The following is a 19,619-nucleotide window of genomic DNA, read 5'->3' as shown; positions in this document are numbered from 1 at the left end:
CCATGTCTGAAACATGCCAACGCTCAGTACACTTAACCCACACTAAATCCACACTAGTGCAAATACCGCATCTGTGCGGTCTTTCAGGCAAAGTGTATCCCAGAGTTCATCAAGTTCAGGGTAGGGTTGCACCAGCTGTACGTAAGGTCTCACATAAATTTGGATGTAAAGTTCACACTAAGGGCTAGTTAGTTTGTAACTAAGTCAGTGCTTAATTTGGTTGCACCATCTGTTTTTAAGGCAAGACATAACTAGTGGGTTGTTAACTCTCCGTAAAGTAATGCGTAGTCGCATTATATGACGTTTACCTGTACTGATCCAATAAACAGCCTTTAAATTTGTACACAGAAGTGTTAAAAAGCTGTGAATTTCGGTTTGATCTTGTTCAAACCTTGTTTGCTTGTAACTGTCAGCTGTAATAAATGATATCCCCATTGATAGGTAATAAAACAAGATTTCATTAATGACATAGACTATTAAATAACAATATTCAATAACTTTATCTGAAATGAATAAGGGATAATAAATAAATATTAATACAACAGGCTGGAAAAATAGACATTTATTCATTTTAATATATATTTCGTTTATGTTGAAACTTGACACTGGGCAGAGTAGGCTACACAGGAAAGTGCATCGTTAGATCGGCTGAATCATGTTGAAGAAGTTTTTTTTTTACATAATGTTTTCTAACGTAAATGTAAGCGAGTGTAAATGTCAACATCATACTGTATGTCGAAAAGATCGAAGCATGAGCTCATTGATGTCATAAAATATCCGTCTGCTTTTTTATCCCATCAGTTACTCCTGGTCGGAGTCTTCCGTAATATTTCGTTTATACGTACGGTTACGTCCTACCTAAGTTTAATGGTGCAACACTCAAATATTTAGTAGAGCGTAAATTGTGACTTAATGCCCATTTACGTCACAACTAGACTAAGTTGTAACTTACGTATAACTGGTGCAACCGGCCCCTGATCCACTGAACACTGGGACACTTATAACTTTCAACCTAAATGTATCTTGAGTTCATCAAGTTCAGGAGCCACACCCCACCTACCCGAGCATTCGGTGTATTTTCGCCATCATGGTGTCAAGGAAAGCTTTTCAACATAAGTGATTTATTATAATCAGATAGTGAAGCATATATTTATTTGAGTATAAATGAAAGTATTCAACATTATATAATAAGTTTGGGCTGACTTAATATCAGCATTATAATTACAAAATATTATATATATATATATATATATATATATATATATATATATATATATATATATATATATATATATATATACCTCTTTGTATCTTTCTCATCCAGTAATCACATTATTTAGTTTGTTCTTGCCTAATACCGCTGGTCATTTTGGTCATTTATCAGCTAGTGTGACCGTATACAATAAATGGTCTAGTAAATGTTTTACAATTTAAATGTATCAGCTACTACCACAGGTTCTTTCTCATCTTTATGTATTTAAAATATACGTTTTAATGCTTTTTATTTGTTGTATAAAACCACATACTGATAAGTTGTGTAAAGTCTTTGTTCGTCTTATATAAATGACAATATAATTTATTTTAGCTATTAATGGATCACACAGGTTTATAGAATAAAGTTTTTATTTTATTAAATTCAGTTTTATGCAGTGTATTGAGAAACAAAGTAGAAAGAAATTGCTTATATTTCATATTTTACAGCAGTTATGGACGATGCAATTTTACAGTTAAAACTTTTTTTAATGTGCAAAGTATTGACAATCAAAATGAGTAAAAATAATGAACAGTGATGTCAGCATACGTTTAGACATTTAAACTGCAACTACATACAGTGGATTTCATTTACAATCATGTATCATTTTTCAGCTGTTTACGTTGGGACAGGGCTATAATGTAAGCCGCCGAGCGCCCTCTGCAGGAATGTGTCTCGTTTTGAAGGCTGCAGTATACCGAGCGTCCTCCTTTACACAAGCCTCGTTTAAACGAGACGGTCTTCGTAGGACAAACGGAAACCGAACTTATCATGGTTGCTATGACAGCACGCCACTCTTTAACAAGCGCGAGCGCTTTGAGTGAGAGGGGAACAAAGTCCCTCTGGAAGGGAATGTATGAGGTACATTTTAGAGAAAAGAAATGAGATTTTACAGGTGTACTTTTAGTCTAATACTTTATTTTAATTATATTTTAATATAATTATACATATGTACCCATCTACTGAGGTACTTCAACTTGGGAATTAACATTACTTGCGTCTGAACATCAAATTTACGGGCAAATTGGCGTTTTCTTTTTTTTTTTCTTTAGACATTTCCGTTGAAGCGAAGAATTGTGGGTTGTGAGTGCCCACGAAGGATACACCTCATGCATCCTCCGAATTCCTGTGAAAGAAGGTCGCATTCGAAGTGTCCTGCTCGCTTTTCTGAAATGAGGCAGCTTTGATGACGTATGAAGCCAACAAACGCGACCTCCGGAGGACGCAGCCTTACAAACGAGAAGGTCCTGTCCCAAATGGCGCACTTCATGTGGACTTAAGGTCTCGTGGCCTTCAGTTGCGCGTGCTTGTGAAATCTACGAGTCTGTAGTGTCCCTTTTGTGATTTTAACCCTTGCGAGGATTCTCGCGAGCGCCCCCTTTGCGCCCTCGATGCGGTCTTCGTCGACGCCCGCACTGCTCCTTGCTACACAACAGTCCTTGCGACAGACCAATCAGAAGGACTCCAGTTTCTGAGCTGGAGGAAAAAACATGGCGGACAAGGCGATGTTCAATTGCGGATAATTTTATTTTAATAATCGCTTTTTCCTGACTGTCAACGGCGGATCACTTGTGTATCATGGATATATAGAATCACTTTTAAGTCTGATGTGTAGAACTTGTTCAAAACTTAGTTTTATTTAATTTTCCAGAGATATGGAATTACTCCTATTCAGTTTATTGCTATTGTTGTTTTAAAGAGGTTTTTAGAATTATTAAAATATCAAGACAGGAAAGAATAATCTAATGCACATGGCTGTAGCTTGTAAGATTGCTGGTATTCATTGATATAGCAACATTCGGTCTGACAGTGCTATTTATACATGCAGAAGTGTGGCTGCGTGTATTTTATAACTATTTTTGCAAATAAATGGTGGTATGTTCTTTCTGTACATTTTACTGTGTTCTAAGCTGTAACCATCCATGTGTCTGGATAATGTTTATTTGTTCTCTAAAGATATAAAACAATGGGGTTTTGTTGTTGTAGTCATATGTGCACTTTGTTTTTCAGAGGTTCTTTATTATCTAATGCTTTATTGTCAGTGTGCTACTTGAAATTATTTAATAAAAACAAATATTCAATAGTTAGTTTAAAGTGTGTTCCTTTACCCTATCTATCAATGCCATTAATTTTTTAAATAATAATTTGTAAAACTGCATGTAAATAAAAACATAATGTATAAAATGTGTCATCTGATTGAAGTCTTGAAGTCTGTCCCAAATGCACACTTTTACCAATCATGCCCCCTCATGGACTTGCTGACTAGTGCCCATCGGTCTGCCCTCGCTTACGTCATCACAGTCTGCACTCAGAGGAAGACCAGAAGGGCGGAGGGTGCCATTTGACCTGTAAACAAGAAATAACCACAATTCTGCCGGAAACCGGAAGAAGAAGGAACAGAAAATGAAAGTATTGCAGACTTCAATGGAGTAAAGCATTATTTTGATTTCACTAGCGCGTATGCTTATGAGAAAAAACAATCTAAGAATTTTTCGTCGACAGTACAGGCTGCCAGTCCGGGAGATTTCTGCAACTGAATCAGTGTGGAAGTGATTAAAATGTAACGTGCCGCCGAGTAAGATAAGAGTCTGTGAAGAGGAAACAAAATTTGCGTGCTGCGAAAACAAACGAGAGATGACAGTATTTGTGTTCAATTAATGTCATGCATCGCAGAGTGTATGTAATGACACGGATACTTATAATTATTACTCTGTTTCACTCAGGTAAGTTTTCCTATATACAGCCTTCAACACAAGCGAGCATGCAACTTCATCTAAATCTGTTTAAAATTACATTGAGCTAATTCCTTTTTAATTGTGTGTCTATAACTGTTGTTTCTGTGAGCTCATATTAATGGAAAGACTGCAGTAAATATTTGTAATTTTAAAAATTCATTTGTCACACCACAGGATCATTTAAATGAAATGCAAAATAAATAAATAAAATGATTAAAAACTATGAAAAACTATATTTTATTTATCAACTAGTATACAATAACAAACTGATCAAATGGTCATTACATGAAAAAATGTCAATGTTAAATATAGCTAAACAGAAAATACGTCTGTACAGTTGAAGTCAGAAGTTTACATACATTTTAGCCAAATACATTTAAACTCAGTTTTTCACAATTCCTGACATTTAATCGTAGAAAACATTCCCTGTCTTAGGTCAGTTAGGATCACTACTTTTATTTTAAGAATGTGAAATGTCAGAATAATAGAAGAGAGAATTATTTATTTCAGCTTTTATTTCTTTCATCACATTCTCAGTGGGTCAGAAGTTTACATACACTTTATTAGTATTTGGTAGCATTGCCTTTAAATTGTTTAACTTGGGTCAAATGTTTTGGGTAGCCTTCCACAAGCTTCTCACAATAAGTTGCTGGAATTTTGGCCCATTTCTCCAGACAGAACTGGTGTAACTGAGTCAGGTTTGTAGGCCTCCTTGCTCGCACACACTTTTTCAGTTCTGCCCACAAATTTTCTATCGGATTGAGGTCAGGGCTTTGTGATGGCCACCCCAATACCTTGACTGTTGTCCTTAAGCCATTTTGCTACAACTTTGGAGGTATGCTTGGGGTCATTGTCCATTTGGAAGACCAGTTTGTGACCAAGCTTTAACTTCCTGGCTGATGTCTTGGATGTTGTTTCAATATATCCACATAATTTTCCTTCCTTATGATGGCATCTATTTTGTGAAGTGCACCAGTCCCTCCTGCAGCAAATCACCCCCACATCATGATGCTGCCACCCCCATGCTTCACAGTTGGGATGGTGTTCTTCAGCTTGCAAGCCTCACCCTTTTTCCTCCATACATAACGATGGTCATTATGGCCAAACAGTTCAATTTTTGTTTCATCAGACCAGAGGACATTTCTCCAAAAAGTAAGATATTTGTCCCCATGTGCACTTGCAAACTGTAGTCTGGCTTTTTTATGGCAGTTTTGGAGCATTGGCTTCTTCCTTGCTGGGCAGTCTTTCAGGTTATGTTGATATAGGACTTGTTTTACTGTGGATATAGATACTTGTCTACCTGTTTCCTCCAGCATCTTCACAAGGTTCTTTGCTGTTGTCCTGGGATTGATTTGCACTTTTCGCACCAAATTGCGTTCATCTCTAAGAAAACAGAATCCAATCAGAAGCTAATTGGCTAATTGTCTAAAGGCTTGACATCATTTTCTGGAATTTTCTAAGCTGCTTAAAGGCACAGTTAACTTAGTGAATGTAAACTTTTGACCCACTGAAATTGTGATCTAGTCAATTAAAAGTGAAACAATCTGTCTGGAAACAATTGTTGGAAAAATTACTTGTGTCATTCACAAAGTAGATGTCCTAAACGACTTCCCAAAACTGTAGTTTGCTAATATGAAATCTGTGGAGTGGTTAAAAAAAATTAGTTTTAATGACTTCAACCTAAGTGTATGTAAACTTCTGACTTCAACTGTAAATCTCATTCAATCAGGGAAATAAAAAGAAAGTCCAAATAAGAGTCCAGTGCCTCTTGGTTTTCATTTAAAATATTTTATAATGTAGATCATGATGTGTTGATTAGAATAAAACCCAAAAATTAAGATGTGGCAAAAAATTAAAGAATCAATGAAAAATTTGACCATATTTCTCACTGTCTTTTTTTCTCTCTAGCCTTATGCATACACATACCTGCTCCTGTAAATCTGAGCATATCTTCCCAATATTTTGTCCACTTGTTGTCTTGGAAAATGGGGCCAGGCTCTCCTGATGGTGTTCACTACAAAGTCAGCATGTGCACACTCAGGTACGTGTCCTACACATGCTGAAATAATTAATTAACTGAGCTTTAGATAATTCAGCCCCCTTAAGACTCTAAATCCAACTGCTGTTACCACAATTACAATATATAAATATGACCTACAGAAAAGTGTCAGGTTCGTTAAGAGAGTACACATGAACTTAAGGAGAACATGACCCTGAACCTACAGTAAGGTTGCAGTTAAAGGGATAGTTCACCCAAAATTTAAAATCCTCTCAACATTTACTCACCCTCATGCCATCCAAGATGTGTATGACTTTCTTTCATCTGCTGAACACAAATGAAGATTTTAAGAAAAATCTCTCAGCTCTTTTGGTCCATACAATGCAAGTGAATGGGTGCAAAATTTTGAAGCTTCAAAAATCACATAAATCAGCATAAAAGTAATCCATAAGACTCCAGTGGTTTAATCCATGTCTCCAGAAGCGATATGATAGGTGTGGCTGAGAAATAGATCACTTTCAGATTCTTCTTCTGTTTTTTGGTGATTCACATTCTTCATGCACATTGCCTCCTATTGGGCAGGGAGAATTTCTAGCAAAAAAGGACTTAAATATAGATGTTTCTCATCCACACCTATCATATCAGTTCTGAAGATATGGATTAAAACACTGGAGTCATATTAATTACTTTTATGCTAACTAATGTGCTTATTGGAGCATCAAAATGTTGGCACCCATTCACTTGCATTGTATGGACCTACAGAGCTGAAATATTCTTCTAAATATTGTCAATTGAGTTCAGCAGATGAAAGAAAGTCATCCACATCTTGCTCAGTAGGGCTCGACAATAAGGACTGCCTGATGGCCCGGGGCCAGTGTGAGAGAGATTCGGGCCAGTTGCTAGAACTGTCACTTGCCCGAAAGGGCCAATGCTGCATTTATAACATTAGTGCAAGAAAACAACAAGTGAGAGAGCACAACAATTACACTGAGCGAACCAAGTATTCTAACAGACGAGCAAGCGCGATTCTATTTAGCTCGCCGAGATGCGTGAGCGTGTAATATACTGGACGCGCCAAGGCACAGTCGCATGCAGACACTGAGCGCACTCTCCTAGCACTGTCTTCGCTCTTTTCCAAGTGTCTTAGCAGCAGCTATTACCAATGTGTAGAAAAAACCCACTTAATGAATTTTGTAGCGGGCTTGGACATCTTGTGCAACATTTTAAGTATCCCCGCACATTCCGTGTTCAAAGTGCGCAAAATCCCCACATTTTTCATTTTTTCATGTTGGTGAAAAGCAGTAATCCACACATTGGAACACAAAAAATCAACAGTTTCTTTCTATAGGACTGAAAATCCATAAGTCTCATCATCATCTCTCTCTGTGCAGCGTAATCTGTTTAATGTGCATGCGATCTCAATAAGGCACTGAGCGCAAGTTTTATTCCCATACAGATAGTTTAACTGTATTTATGAATTTATACCTGTAAAGCGCTTATATCGGATTACATAAGGCATAAATCATATCTTGCAAATTACAAATGTGATTCAGTTTGGGGAGACATTGTCTTAAAAACATAATATATTTAAAAAATAATTATCTTTGGACACATTTTTAAAGCCATGATGGTAAAAATAGCTATTTATCATTTTTGTGTTGGGGCCAGTGAAATTTTGGCAGGGCCAGTAAAAATCTGAAGCACTGGCCCGACTGGGCCAGTAGAAAAAATCCTTAGCGTTGAGCCCTGATTTGTGTTCTGTAGAAGAAATAAAGTCATACACATCTGGAATGGCATGGGGGTGAGTAAATGATGAGATAATGTTCATTTTTGGGGGAATTAACCCATTTTAAAATTATTTGGATTAAAAACGTGCTAAAGAATGCTGTATAGATCAACAGAAAGCTCAAAACAGCAAAGATAACGTGAATGTTCTGAAGTCCTACACTTGCTTGTTAACAGCAACTATGGCATTTTTCTGTTATGGTAATGTCCCATATTGCCTGTCACTGTGTAATATTAAAATAAGTTTGATAATCATTGAACATTTTACCCATGTGATGGATTTTCTTAAAACAACTTTGTGCTATTTTCCTGGAACAGATACTTACATTAATATAGACACATGGTAACTATGGCTTCATTTTTACTGTAAACGTACTATTTGTATTGGACTTTTATTGGGGGAGTCTTTGGCTAAGATTTCATAATTATCATCAAAGTTAAAGGTGCTATATGTAAGATTGACAACAAGTGTTTGAAATGGGTACTGCAGTCTAAATTCAAAATATTGGAGAGTTGTCTGCCCCGCCCTAGACTGGAAGCTCATGCGGGTTGCCAGAATGTTGACATGCAAATTAACCAACTCAGCATCCGTTTTAAAGGATTTCTGGGCTTTAAGCTGTCTCCGTCTTCCAAAGGCATCTCCAATATTTATCCTTGTTTTACTACACCTCTGGTCATTGTGGTTTTTAGACGAATGGCAAGGCTTTGTAGGTCGGATGGAATTGGTTATCTCTGATCCAGTTCGTTTGCTGGCTTCCATGGCTGAAGCACGCAGTGTTGTTTGCCTGCAAACTTGTTCAAATCTGGCAACCCGGCGCTGTCGAAATACTATTGGTGAGTGGGCAGTGAGCAGGATCACACAGGCCAAAACATAAACAGAAATTCTGGCCCGGAATGGAAACTTCAAAGTAGAATATACTGGCTGTAGCATTGTTATCGGAGAAGCCAGTATTTCAACTTAGCATGTTTCCTAATTCTCTAATGACATATTATGGTCATTTTATGATTTAGTACAGTAAAAATATTACATATAGCACCTTTAATAATCATCAGAATAATTATATTGATTTTGGACTGCTTTTGTGTTTGTTAGATTGTGATAATAGCTCTTGTAAAACTCAGGCTTTATCACTTAAAGCTGATGTATGTAACTTTTTCTGAGCTAAAATACTTTCTTCTATCCCTGTTCAATATGCAGTGACAACTATTATTGAGCCATTCGTAGGTAAATACTCAAAAACTGATAGCGATGTATTTCTGTGGCTATTTAAAAATTGCTCTGTTTGTTTTGAGCGACCCGCTTAGACACACCCCAACAACGTTACTCAACCAATGGCGTCATTTGGGGGCGGGACTATCTGACTCTATGAACAATTGCAAACCAGAGCCGTTTTCAAAAGCTGTTTTGAGAACATTGTTTACTTTTGCAATTCCCTTCGATGCGCAGAAATGACATACTTCAGCTTTGAGGCTCTTAAATGTTTCAGATTTGTGGTTTGGTTCATTTTTGGTTTAAATATGGGCATGTTTTATTTAACCTGCCAGTGATTGTCATTGAACTAGTGGTTTCCATAATCATGAATAACTGTGACCATGAATGACCAGTGCCACTGTGTTTCCAGTTCGATTGCAAATTCATAAAGATTTATAAAACTTTGAAATTAAGTTTGAGATCAATATTTTGACTCTGTTATATGCATATCTCAAATGAACTATTTTAAATCATAAATCATTTTTGGGTTTCACAGTGTGTTTCTGCAGCTTCATGCCATTTCATGTCCCAGAGGTTGATTTTTATTAAAACGAACAGATTTGAACCCGTTTTGTTTGTTTGCTTTTTTTTTAACTTTTTGTTTTGTATTAAACTATGAAAATAAATTTTAAAAGGCAAATTATTTAAAACTGTGTCAATCTAAACAAAGAGTGAAATAAACATAAACCATTTAAATTTTCATTGTGTGAAAATTATTTCTACAAATATTTCAAACATTATGACTTTCATATTTGTGCCATCTTTTCCACCAAACCAAACAATTTTGCCCCATAATAATTTACTTTCAAAAGTTAATGTACTTAAGTCGACACAATTGTCAGTGAAGAGCATGCTTGAGATGAAATGAGACAAGATGTTTGAAGAAAACAAAGAAAAATCAAGGTTGATGTCACTTGTGAGCAAAATATTTTGATTAGGCATAATTTCCAGTCAAGCTCTAATTTTGACAAATTATGCAAAAAGTGTGAAAATATTGTCATTTCCAGCACAGAATTCTATTAAACACAATACAGAATTTGAAATGTGCTGGAAATTAAACTGTGTGGGATTTTTCATGACTTTCAGAAAATAATGACATAAACCTCCTGTGATGCATGTACATACACTGTCGGACATTTTTATTAGACAAATTAAATAAACTAGTGAGAGTTTTAAAAATGTTTTAAAAGAGACTTTTTTTATTTTATTTCTAGTTCCTGAAGATGAATAAACACCCTTTTACACTCTTTAATGCATTCTCTTTCAGCAGTGAGACTCCGATGGTGGTGAAGGGTTGTGAAAAGGTGACGTACCCACTCTCATGTAATCTTACAGAGGTCTTTTCTGATCTGGAGGAAACCTATTACACCAGTGTGTCTGCTGGCATGGGGAACTGGACGTCACTGCCTGCCCACTGCAGCCCATTTAAACCCATTCAAAACAGTAAGACAAAACAGATGATCACATACTGGATTCTAATAAACGGTGTGCTTTCTTCTTTGGTGGTTGTTATGCATAAAGCACAAAACTTATTATATGGTTTCAGTTTTACAGTAGCAGCTACTCTCAACAGTCCATCTTGGGTGAAAAGTGCGTCGTCTCTAATACTTGTTGTTGCAGGATAAACTGTTCAGCTCTTTGGTTTTTGTAGAGCATTGTACACCAAAAGAAAGCAGGTGTACACATACAGCTGGCTGACTGTGCATTATCCCTTACATATTTGGTACCATTTGAAAGCTTAGAATCTGAACTTTTCACAGAACTCCATGGCTTTTATGTTCATGTTACATAGACCTGAAAACCACCATGTTGCAAAAAAGCACTGCCCTGTGATGATGTAAGAATATGATCAAACAAACAGATAGTCCTGCCCCAAACTCACGTCATTGGATTAGCCAGTGTTGCCTGTGTCTGGCTGGACGTGTCGCTCAAAACAAACAGGAATTTATATAGCACCACAGAGGCACAGTGAGAGTTCACAGTTTTTGTGGAAACTGGGGAATATAATGGGACACAGATGGCTAGGTGAGGTGCCTATATGTGCATTGTTAGCAGGGCTCCAGATGCATCTCTTTGTCTCCTCAAAAAAGACTTTGTGAAAAGCAGATTTAGTCGGCTTCTCCTAGACATGCAAATCTGTTGAATTAGGGCATGCGATGCACAGAGGCTCAAGTGTCCACACTCTGATGTGCATAATGGCACCAAATTAATAAAAAACACACAAATATAGTGACCCACATTGTGTTCTCCATCATGTGCATGTTTGTGATGACGTTGATGATGGAAAAGCACAGGGGTTCGACAGAATCATAAGTAGGAAAACCCGATCAAATGGCAGGAATAATTGCACTTGGATTCGGACCACAGCAAACGTGGCCAGTTTGAAAACCACCATAGCTGTCTCCTACTTATAAGTTAGTATAGGAGAAAGTATTTTAACATCGAAAATGTGACGCACTTCAGCTTTAACTTTGATTGATTGAAGTGGTTACGCAACTGACTCAAAAAGTTTAGACCAGTCTTAAAAGAGTTAGGCAACCTACCTCAGAATATCATTTGATTTATGTAATCACCTGTGATTATCTGGTAGGAATGTCTTATTTGTCTTTGCACATTGTTTTTGTTTCTTCTCCTTAAGCCACATTGGAGCCGCCGCTGGTGACAGTGTCAGCATGTAACAAGTCTCTCTGTGTCAGTCTCAAAGCGCCTGCTCCCAAACTCCACCACATCTACAATTCATTCAGGTTCCACTATAGACTGGTGATCAGCAGTGAGGATGGACCAGAGGTGAGAAAACAAGCATGTCTTGATCGATCAGGGTTGCGTTTCTCAGTCGCATCGTAAGCCTAAGTAGATTGTAGAAACCATAGGTACCAATCGTCTCTACCATCAGCTTAAGTTTACGATGCTTTTGGGAAACGCACCCCAGATTTCTATCTGATCAGGTGTGCATATTCAATTCACACTCGTCCACATAAATGTGTTTCCGCAAATGGATATAAATCTAATATTCCCACACTATATGCAGTATATTGGAGTTAACATCTGTGATGATAACAATGCCGGATAGCTTATAAAAACTAAAAACAGGTGGCAGATGAAATTGCTTCGACAATTGTAGTACAAAAGACAACAGCTGTTATGTTGTTGTTCTGTATTAAAATTAGTTTTGGGAAAATTACTTAAAGTAAAACACTACAAATTACTAATTACTTATCTGAAATCGTAATCAGATTACTGATTACTTTATTAAATTGGATAATAATTACATTACTTACTACTTTACATTTAAGTAACTTTCTTAAATACTTTTCATTACTTTTTAATTACTTTATAAAATATTTTTCACAGCAGAGTTTTTGTATTTCCACTCAATTGAAAAGGTCTACATTCCCTCATTCATTGGTGCACTCAAGTCACCAATGACTTTTGCTGCTGCGCTAAATCTAGGCACAAGTGGGTTTGGCGAAATCACCCACACAACGTGCAAATGGGCTGGAAAAAGTGCAATATAATTCTGAGGTTTTCTCGGGATTTCTCACCGTCTGTGTTCCTATTATATAGTCCATTCTCTCAAACACCAGTGGTATAAACGATGACAGCACATTCATAATTCATAATTCATAAGGGGCAGTGGTGGCTCAGCGGTTAAGGCTCTGGGTTACTGACCAGAAGGTCGGGGAATCGAGCCCCAGCACCACCAAGATGCCACTGTTGGGCCCTTGACCCTATCTGCTCCAGGGGCACCGCATCATGGCTGACCCTGCACTCTGACCCTAGCTTAGCTGGGATATGTGAAAACAAATAAATTTCACTGTATATATGCAAAAAATTTATGTAAAATGTGTGACCAAAATAAAGGCTTCTTTTCTAGGCTTCTATAAGAAGTTGGTAGTGTAAATGGTGATGAATTGAAAATTACATTCTTTTGTGCATTAACTGTGTCCTTGATTGTCGGCATATTTCTATGACAGTGACACTCCTTTTATACGTATGGAAAATGTGATTCTCATCAGAATTTGGATGTTGGCTCTGTTAAATTACAGAGAAAGTAAGTATTATTATTTTTTTTTTTTTTATTTCTCCCAATTTGGAATGCCCAATTCCCACTACTTAGTAGGTCCTCGTGGTGGCGCGGTTACTCACCTCAGTCCGGGTGGTGGAGGACAAGTCTCAGTTGCCGCTGCTTCTGAGACCGCCAATCCACGCATCTTATCACGTGGCTCGGTGTGCATGACACCACGGAGACTCCGCATGTGGAGGCTCATGCTACCCTCCACGATCCATGCACAACTCACCATGCGCCCCATTGAGAGCGAGAACCACTAATCACGACCACAAGGAGGTTACCCCATGTGACTCTACCCTCCCTAGCGACCAGGCCAATTTGGTTGCTTTAGGAGACCTGGCTGGAGTCACTCAAAACACCCTGGATTCGAACTCGCAACTCCAGGGGTGGTAGTCAGTGTCAGTACTCGCTGAGCTACCCAGGCCCGCATGAATGTAAGTATTATTAATAATTTTCATTTACTGACACACAAATCATGGCTAGTATTAACAGTGATTGTGTTGGCACTTCACTTCTACCGGTCGATTTTGAAAAATGTAACCAAAAATGTTTCTAAATTTAAATTACACTTCAAACGAAACAGAAATATAATCAAAATAACAAAGTGGTCAAAAAATAATACCAATTCCAAACATTTTACTCTCTCCAACTTCCACCAGCACCTTTTGCAGCAACATAAAAATCACTCTACTACAAGTAGAAAAAAACCAATATAAATTAATCATAAATACAGATGTAAATGTAAACATAAAAATAATATTTGAAAAATAAACCATGACCTATAGATAGTTTAACCCAAAGCCCAAATTTTTGTTTCATATAAGACGGCTATAACTCATCAGGGACGTATTTTGATGTTCCACTATATTTTCAGTGTTGGAACATTAACTTTATTTTCACCTGCTGTTGGAATCCCCAAACTGCAAATGCAGGAACTAAGATTAAACTTTGCGCTGAGTTAAGACTTGGTTTTCAAACGTCTTAGCGCATTGACTTGTTTCTCAGGAAAATAGCAAATTGCACTGCGCCACTTCATAAACATACACCCACAGTTTGTACGCATACACCCACAGATAGTGCAAAGACTCCCACTCATGCCCACTTCCGCTTTTTGCTGGCACGACATTACTGATGTACAACCGCAATTTCGAAAAAGTTGGGACAGTATGAAAATGCTAATAAAAACAAAAAGGAGTGATTTTAATTTTTTTTCCCTTTTTCACCCAATTTGGAATGCCCAATTCCCAGTGTGCTTTTAAGTCTCAGTCCGGGTGGCGGAGGATGAATCCCAGTTGCCTCCGTGTCTGAGACCATCAACCCGCGCATCTTATCACGTGGTTTGTTGAGCGCGTTGCCACGGAGACATAGTACGTGTGGAGGCTTCACGCAATCCACCGCGGCATCCGTGCTCAACTCACCACGTGCCCCACCGAGAGCGAACCACATTATAGCGACCACGAGGAGGTTACCCCATGTGAATTTGAAATTAGATGATTGCAACACTCTCCAAAAAAAGTTGAGACGGGCAATTTAAGACTAATAACAATTTGACGAGGTGAAATAACAAGGCGATGTGAAACAGGAGATGTTAAACAGGTGAGGTAATTGTGTCATAATACTTTATACTGTATAAGGAGCCCCCCAAAACAGCCTAGACCTTCATGAGCAAGGATAATTCAAGACTTGTCAATTTGCCAACAGATGCTTCAGCAAATAATCCAGCACTTTGAAAACAATGTTCCCCAAAGACAATTTGGAAGGATTTTGGGCATTTCACCCTCTACAATGCACAAAATAGTTAAAAGATTCAAGGAATCTGGTCAAATCTCTGTATGTAAAGGGCAAGATGAAAACAACTTCTGAATGCACGTGATCTCAGATCCCTCAGACGTCACTGTCTTAAAAAACATCATTCATCTGTAATGGATATCATGAACATGGGCTTGGGATAACTTTAGTAAACCTTTGTTAGTCAACACCACTCGCCGCTGCATCCACAGATGCAAGTTAAGACTTTACTATGTAAAGGAGAAGCCATACATCAACACTGTCCAGAAGCGCTGCCGACTTCTCTGGGCTCGGTCTCATCTTAGATGGATAGTAGAACAGTGGAACTGTTTTTTTTTTGGTCTGAAGAGTCAACATTTCAAAATTGTTTTGAAAAACAAAGCAAAGAGGAAAAGGACCATCCAAGCTGTTATTACCATCAGGTCCAAAAGCCAGTGTCTGTATGGGCCAGGGGTGTGTCAGTACCCATGGCACAGGTAACTCGCACATCTGTGAGAACACCATGAATGCAGACAGATATGTATAAATTTTGGAGCAACATATACTGCCATCCACCACCATCTTTTCCAGGGATGTCCCTGCATTTTCCAGCAGGACAACTTCAAACCACATACTGTCTGAATTTCAAGTGCATGGCTGTGTAAGCAGAGAGTGTGGGTGCTAGATTGGCCTGCCTGCCTGCAGTCCTGACCATCTCCAATTGAGAATGTGTGGCGCATTATGAAGCACACCATCCGGCAACGAAGACCCCGTACAATTGTGCAGCTAAAGACCTGCATAATGGATGAATGAGAGAAAATTCCACTTTCTAAACTTAACAAACTCATGTCTTCGGTGCCCAAATGCTTAAGTATTATTAAAAGAAATGGTGATATTTCACAGTGGTAAACACTCGACTGTCCTAAATGTTTTGGAGCGTGTTGCAATCATCTGATTTGAAATTACTGTACATTTTCAAAAAACAATGAAATTCACAAGGTAAAAAAATCATATTATGTGTAGTTGTGGTGCTTTCAATATAGCAAAGGGAGAATATAATTTTCAAATCACTCATTTTTGATTTTATTAGCATTTTTCATACTGTCCCAACTTTTTCGGAATTGGGGTTGTAAATGCAGCCATCACTCCAACACCTTATCCTTGATTAATCATGCTAAATTGCTAATTTGGTTCTAGAAAATCACTTGCCATTATATCAAACACAGTTGAAAGCTATTTGGTTTGTTAAATGAAACATAACATTGACTTTGTGTGGGAGTCACGTGATGCCATGCGAAGAGCGGACATGTGAACGGCGAGCTCTGCACACTTTGCTAGTTTAATACTATTTGTGTCATAAACTGGTGAGATTCGATACACCCTGATTCTTAACTGTTGTAGGAAGACAATATGTTGAAGAATTCAAAATCCTTGGGCTCTGGAGACATTAAAAGACACTTACGTGCTCAAGCTGATACCCCGGACAGTGCCGCAGACCAGGGACTCAATTCGGCCGGTGCGGTGGAAGAGATTCAGCATTAACTGTTAAACATGACGGCAATGCTGACAAAGGTCATTGCAGACTTGGAGGATCTTGCTGTGATACGTCGATTGATCACTGATATGGAGACGAAATTCTCTGAGATGGTTACAAGAATGTTGGATGTTGAGAAACGGATTGATTATCTGGATTCATCAGAGAGGTAATTAGCTGCTAACCCACTAGCGACCAAGGTGGATTTGGAACGCGTCTGGGAAAAACTGGAGGATTTGGAGAATCGTAATCGACGAAACAACGTCCGAATTGTTGGAATTCCTGAGCATGAGGAAGGCCGAGATAGGGTAAAATTCCTAGACAGGCTCTTCCTGAGTCTGCTTGACATAACAGGCCATAAACTGGAAATCAAGCAAGATCACAGGGTCCTGGCTCAGAGATCTGTGGAGGGCCCCGATCAATTCTGGCCAAATTTCTGAGATCATCCGATAAAGATCTCGTGTTACTTGAGGCGAGGACTAAAGGAAATCTTTCTTTGAAGAACAACAGCATATTCTTGTTCCCAGACTTTACGAATTCGAAAAGAGAGAAACGTGAACGATTCAGGGAATGCAAGAAACTCTTACATCAATGGAAGGTTGCGTTTGCTCTGATGTTTCCGGCCAAACTGAGAATAGATGCTAAGGATGGCTGTAGAGAATTTACATGCCCACAGCAAGCATTGTCCTACATAAAGACAATTGAATGAGTAAGCCATTTGGTGATTTTCATGTTGCCGCTTAGTGGACCTGACTCACTGAACATTCTCTTGACTGTTCAAGGAGACTGGGTTACTTTTTCGTTTCGTTTTGTGCTGGTTCCACCTAGTGGCTGGAGTTTGTTTTGTGTAGTATCATTTCTTCGGGATAGTTTGTGGATGTATCTGCTCGTTTTGTGTTCTTATGCCTCCTGTTGGCTGGAGTTGGTTTTGTGGAATATTTTTTGCAGGACATTGGAGTGAGTTTAACTGCCCGAAGAACTGAATGGCCCGTTTTTTTTCTTTTTTTTTTTTTCATTTCTTCTTCGTGCTTGTTCCGCTAGAGGCTGGAGCTTTTTTTGTGGAGGTACACACCTTCGAGACCATTTTTTTTGTGTGTGTTTATTCTGCTTATTGAATGGAGTTTGTTTTATAGATTATTTTCTGTTATGTAAATTTGTCTCACAAAATTTGTATAGAAGCACCGGACTTTAGAAATCCGATGGCAAAGTTGCCGCGGGGGCTCTCGTAGGCGTACATGGACTGTTTGTGGTTAGAGGGATGGACGCTGGTTGGCGCTGTCATGCGTGGGGTTAATGCGCACATTTTTCTTTTTTCTGTTTGTTTGGTTCGTGGGGAAGTTCGGGGTTTGATTGTTGCACTAATGTTAGAATATGGTCACTATAATTTTATTTTTGACACAATCTGTTTTTTCCTAATATGTCAAATGTTAATATGAGTGGATTGTCTCTCCACGTGGAATGTGAATGGGCTTGGGCACCCCATAAAAAGAAGGAAGGTTATTTATTTTCTTAAACGTAAGAAATATGATATAGTATTTCAAGAAACACATCTTTCCCCGCAGGAAGCTGAAAAATTTAGGAGGATATGGGGTGGACATGTTTTCTTTAGTGCTGGCTCAAGTAAGAGCAGGGGAGTCATTACATTGATAAGTAAACGTCAACAATTCAAATGTCTCAAACTGATTAAAGATAAATTAGGAAGAGTCAAAATCATCACAATTAAAAGAACCAAAGACTTGAACTACTTCAGTCTGTGTGTATTGAATTTATTTAATACACGAGTTTCACAATTTGAGTTGAATTACTGAAATAAATGAACTTTTCCACAACATTCTAATTTATTGAGATGCACCTGTATATATCGTGAACCTATTTCTTGCATATCACCCAGCCCTAGGAGGGAACAAAACAAAATTTTTCACACACATTCAAAGTCATTACCCTTCCGTAATAACCCACAATAACTGATGTATTTGCCAGGACAGCGAAATACCCGACCGGAAGCCCATGATGGAGAGAATACATGGTTGAAGTAGGTTAGTTGCCAAAGAGATGTTGCCCTTCACAACTGTTGAAAACCCATCTTTCAAAAAGTTGAACCACACACATTTTAATTGCAAATTTTTCAGTTTCATTTTAATTTTTAGTTTAAATGAATAAAAAATAAAGTACAAAGTTTGAAATCAAGCTGCCTTGCATTATTGTGTAGGCAGGGTTGGGAGGGTTACTTCTTAAATGTAATCTGTTACCAATACAGATTACTTAGTGAAATATAATCAGTAACTCAATCCAACTACCTAAATAAGAAAGTAATGTAATCAGATTACTTTGAGTTAATTTTTGATTACCTCAAGATCGCAGATGTGAATAAAGTCAAGAGAAAAGCAGTATTTTCTCAAAGACTTTTAATCATGCCTTCTGAATGCAAACAAACCGTGTTTGAATAATGTTATGAGTGATGTAGCTATTATTATATACAGTATAAGAAAAAAATATGAAAAACTGGGATACTGCCTCCTTAATAGGAAAACAGAATATGGTCAAATGTAGAACAACTCCACATTTTTAATCAAATCAGGTGATCTGTTATAGAAAAATAGTTTATTTTCTCATCAGGCAAATACAGTTAGAACAGATGCACTGAATTATGTCTTGGTTAACATAAAAAAATCTGACAGGATATACCTCAGATTCAAAAACACTACCAAGTTAAATTCTGCCATGTATTGCAGTTAGCATGTAGACTAATTGGCACTGACCATTCATTAACTTCCGACTGCTATAGGTAGATCACATCTTCTTCGTCATCATTATTATTATTATTATTATTATTAATGCTGTGCTTCCAGTGTCTGTCCTCTGATTGGACATGATCCTCAGTCAAACATCACCAGCTAACATTTATGGGTGATTCTATGTTTATGTTTAAGGAGGATTTTAATGACAAATAAATGAAATTTAAGAAAATATATAAATAAAATCTTGTTTTAAAGAATAGATCAAAATAGATCTTGAATAAAATTCTTAACGATACATTTAAGTATCAAAATAAGATAAATTATCCATTGAACTTTTCCCTAAGAACTTTATAAAATTTTCAATTCATTTGGTATTCATGTGTACAATTTAGATTTTTTTCAACAAAGAAAAAAATTAATGCTGTCCCAATTACTGTTGTCATTACAACATGAAAGCATTTCAGAGAACAATTTTAGAGTTTTAACTG

General features: G+C 37.6%; 1 protein-coding gene across 2 annotated transcripts in view; it reads left to right on the top strand.

The window, feature by feature from the left end:
* The first annotated feature begins 3,610 nt into the window (after positions 1-3,610).
* The window catches only part of crfb2 (cytokine receptor family member b2), a 33,903-nt gene continuing 17,894 nt past the window's right edge, over positions 3,611-19,619 (top strand). The window contains exons 1-4 of one of the 2 annotated variants that reach the window (XM_051709804.1): positions 3,611-3,975; positions 5,896-6,028; positions 10,294-10,466; positions 11,662-11,810. In XM_051709804.1, coding sequence (XP_051565764.1) covers positions 3,915-3,975; positions 5,896-6,028; positions 10,294-10,466; positions 11,662-11,810 — 516 coding nt within the window. In that variant the 5' untranslated portion in view covers positions 3,611-3,914. Of the gene's footprint in view, positions 3,976-5,895; positions 6,029-10,290; positions 10,467-11,661; positions 11,811-19,619 lie in introns of both variants that reach the window. The other variant, XM_051709803.1, reaches the window with a different exon arrangement.

Source organism: Myxocyprinus asiaticus, chromosome 11, assembly GCF_019703515.2.
Source record: "Myxocyprinus asiaticus isolate MX2 ecotype Aquarium Trade chromosome 11, UBuf_Myxa_2, whole genome shotgun sequence".
Classification (NCBI taxonomy): domain Eukaryota; kingdom Metazoa; phylum Chordata; class Actinopteri; order Cypriniformes; family Catostomidae; genus Myxocyprinus; species Myxocyprinus asiaticus.
This window is presented reverse-complemented; position numbering and strand designations above follow the sequence as displayed.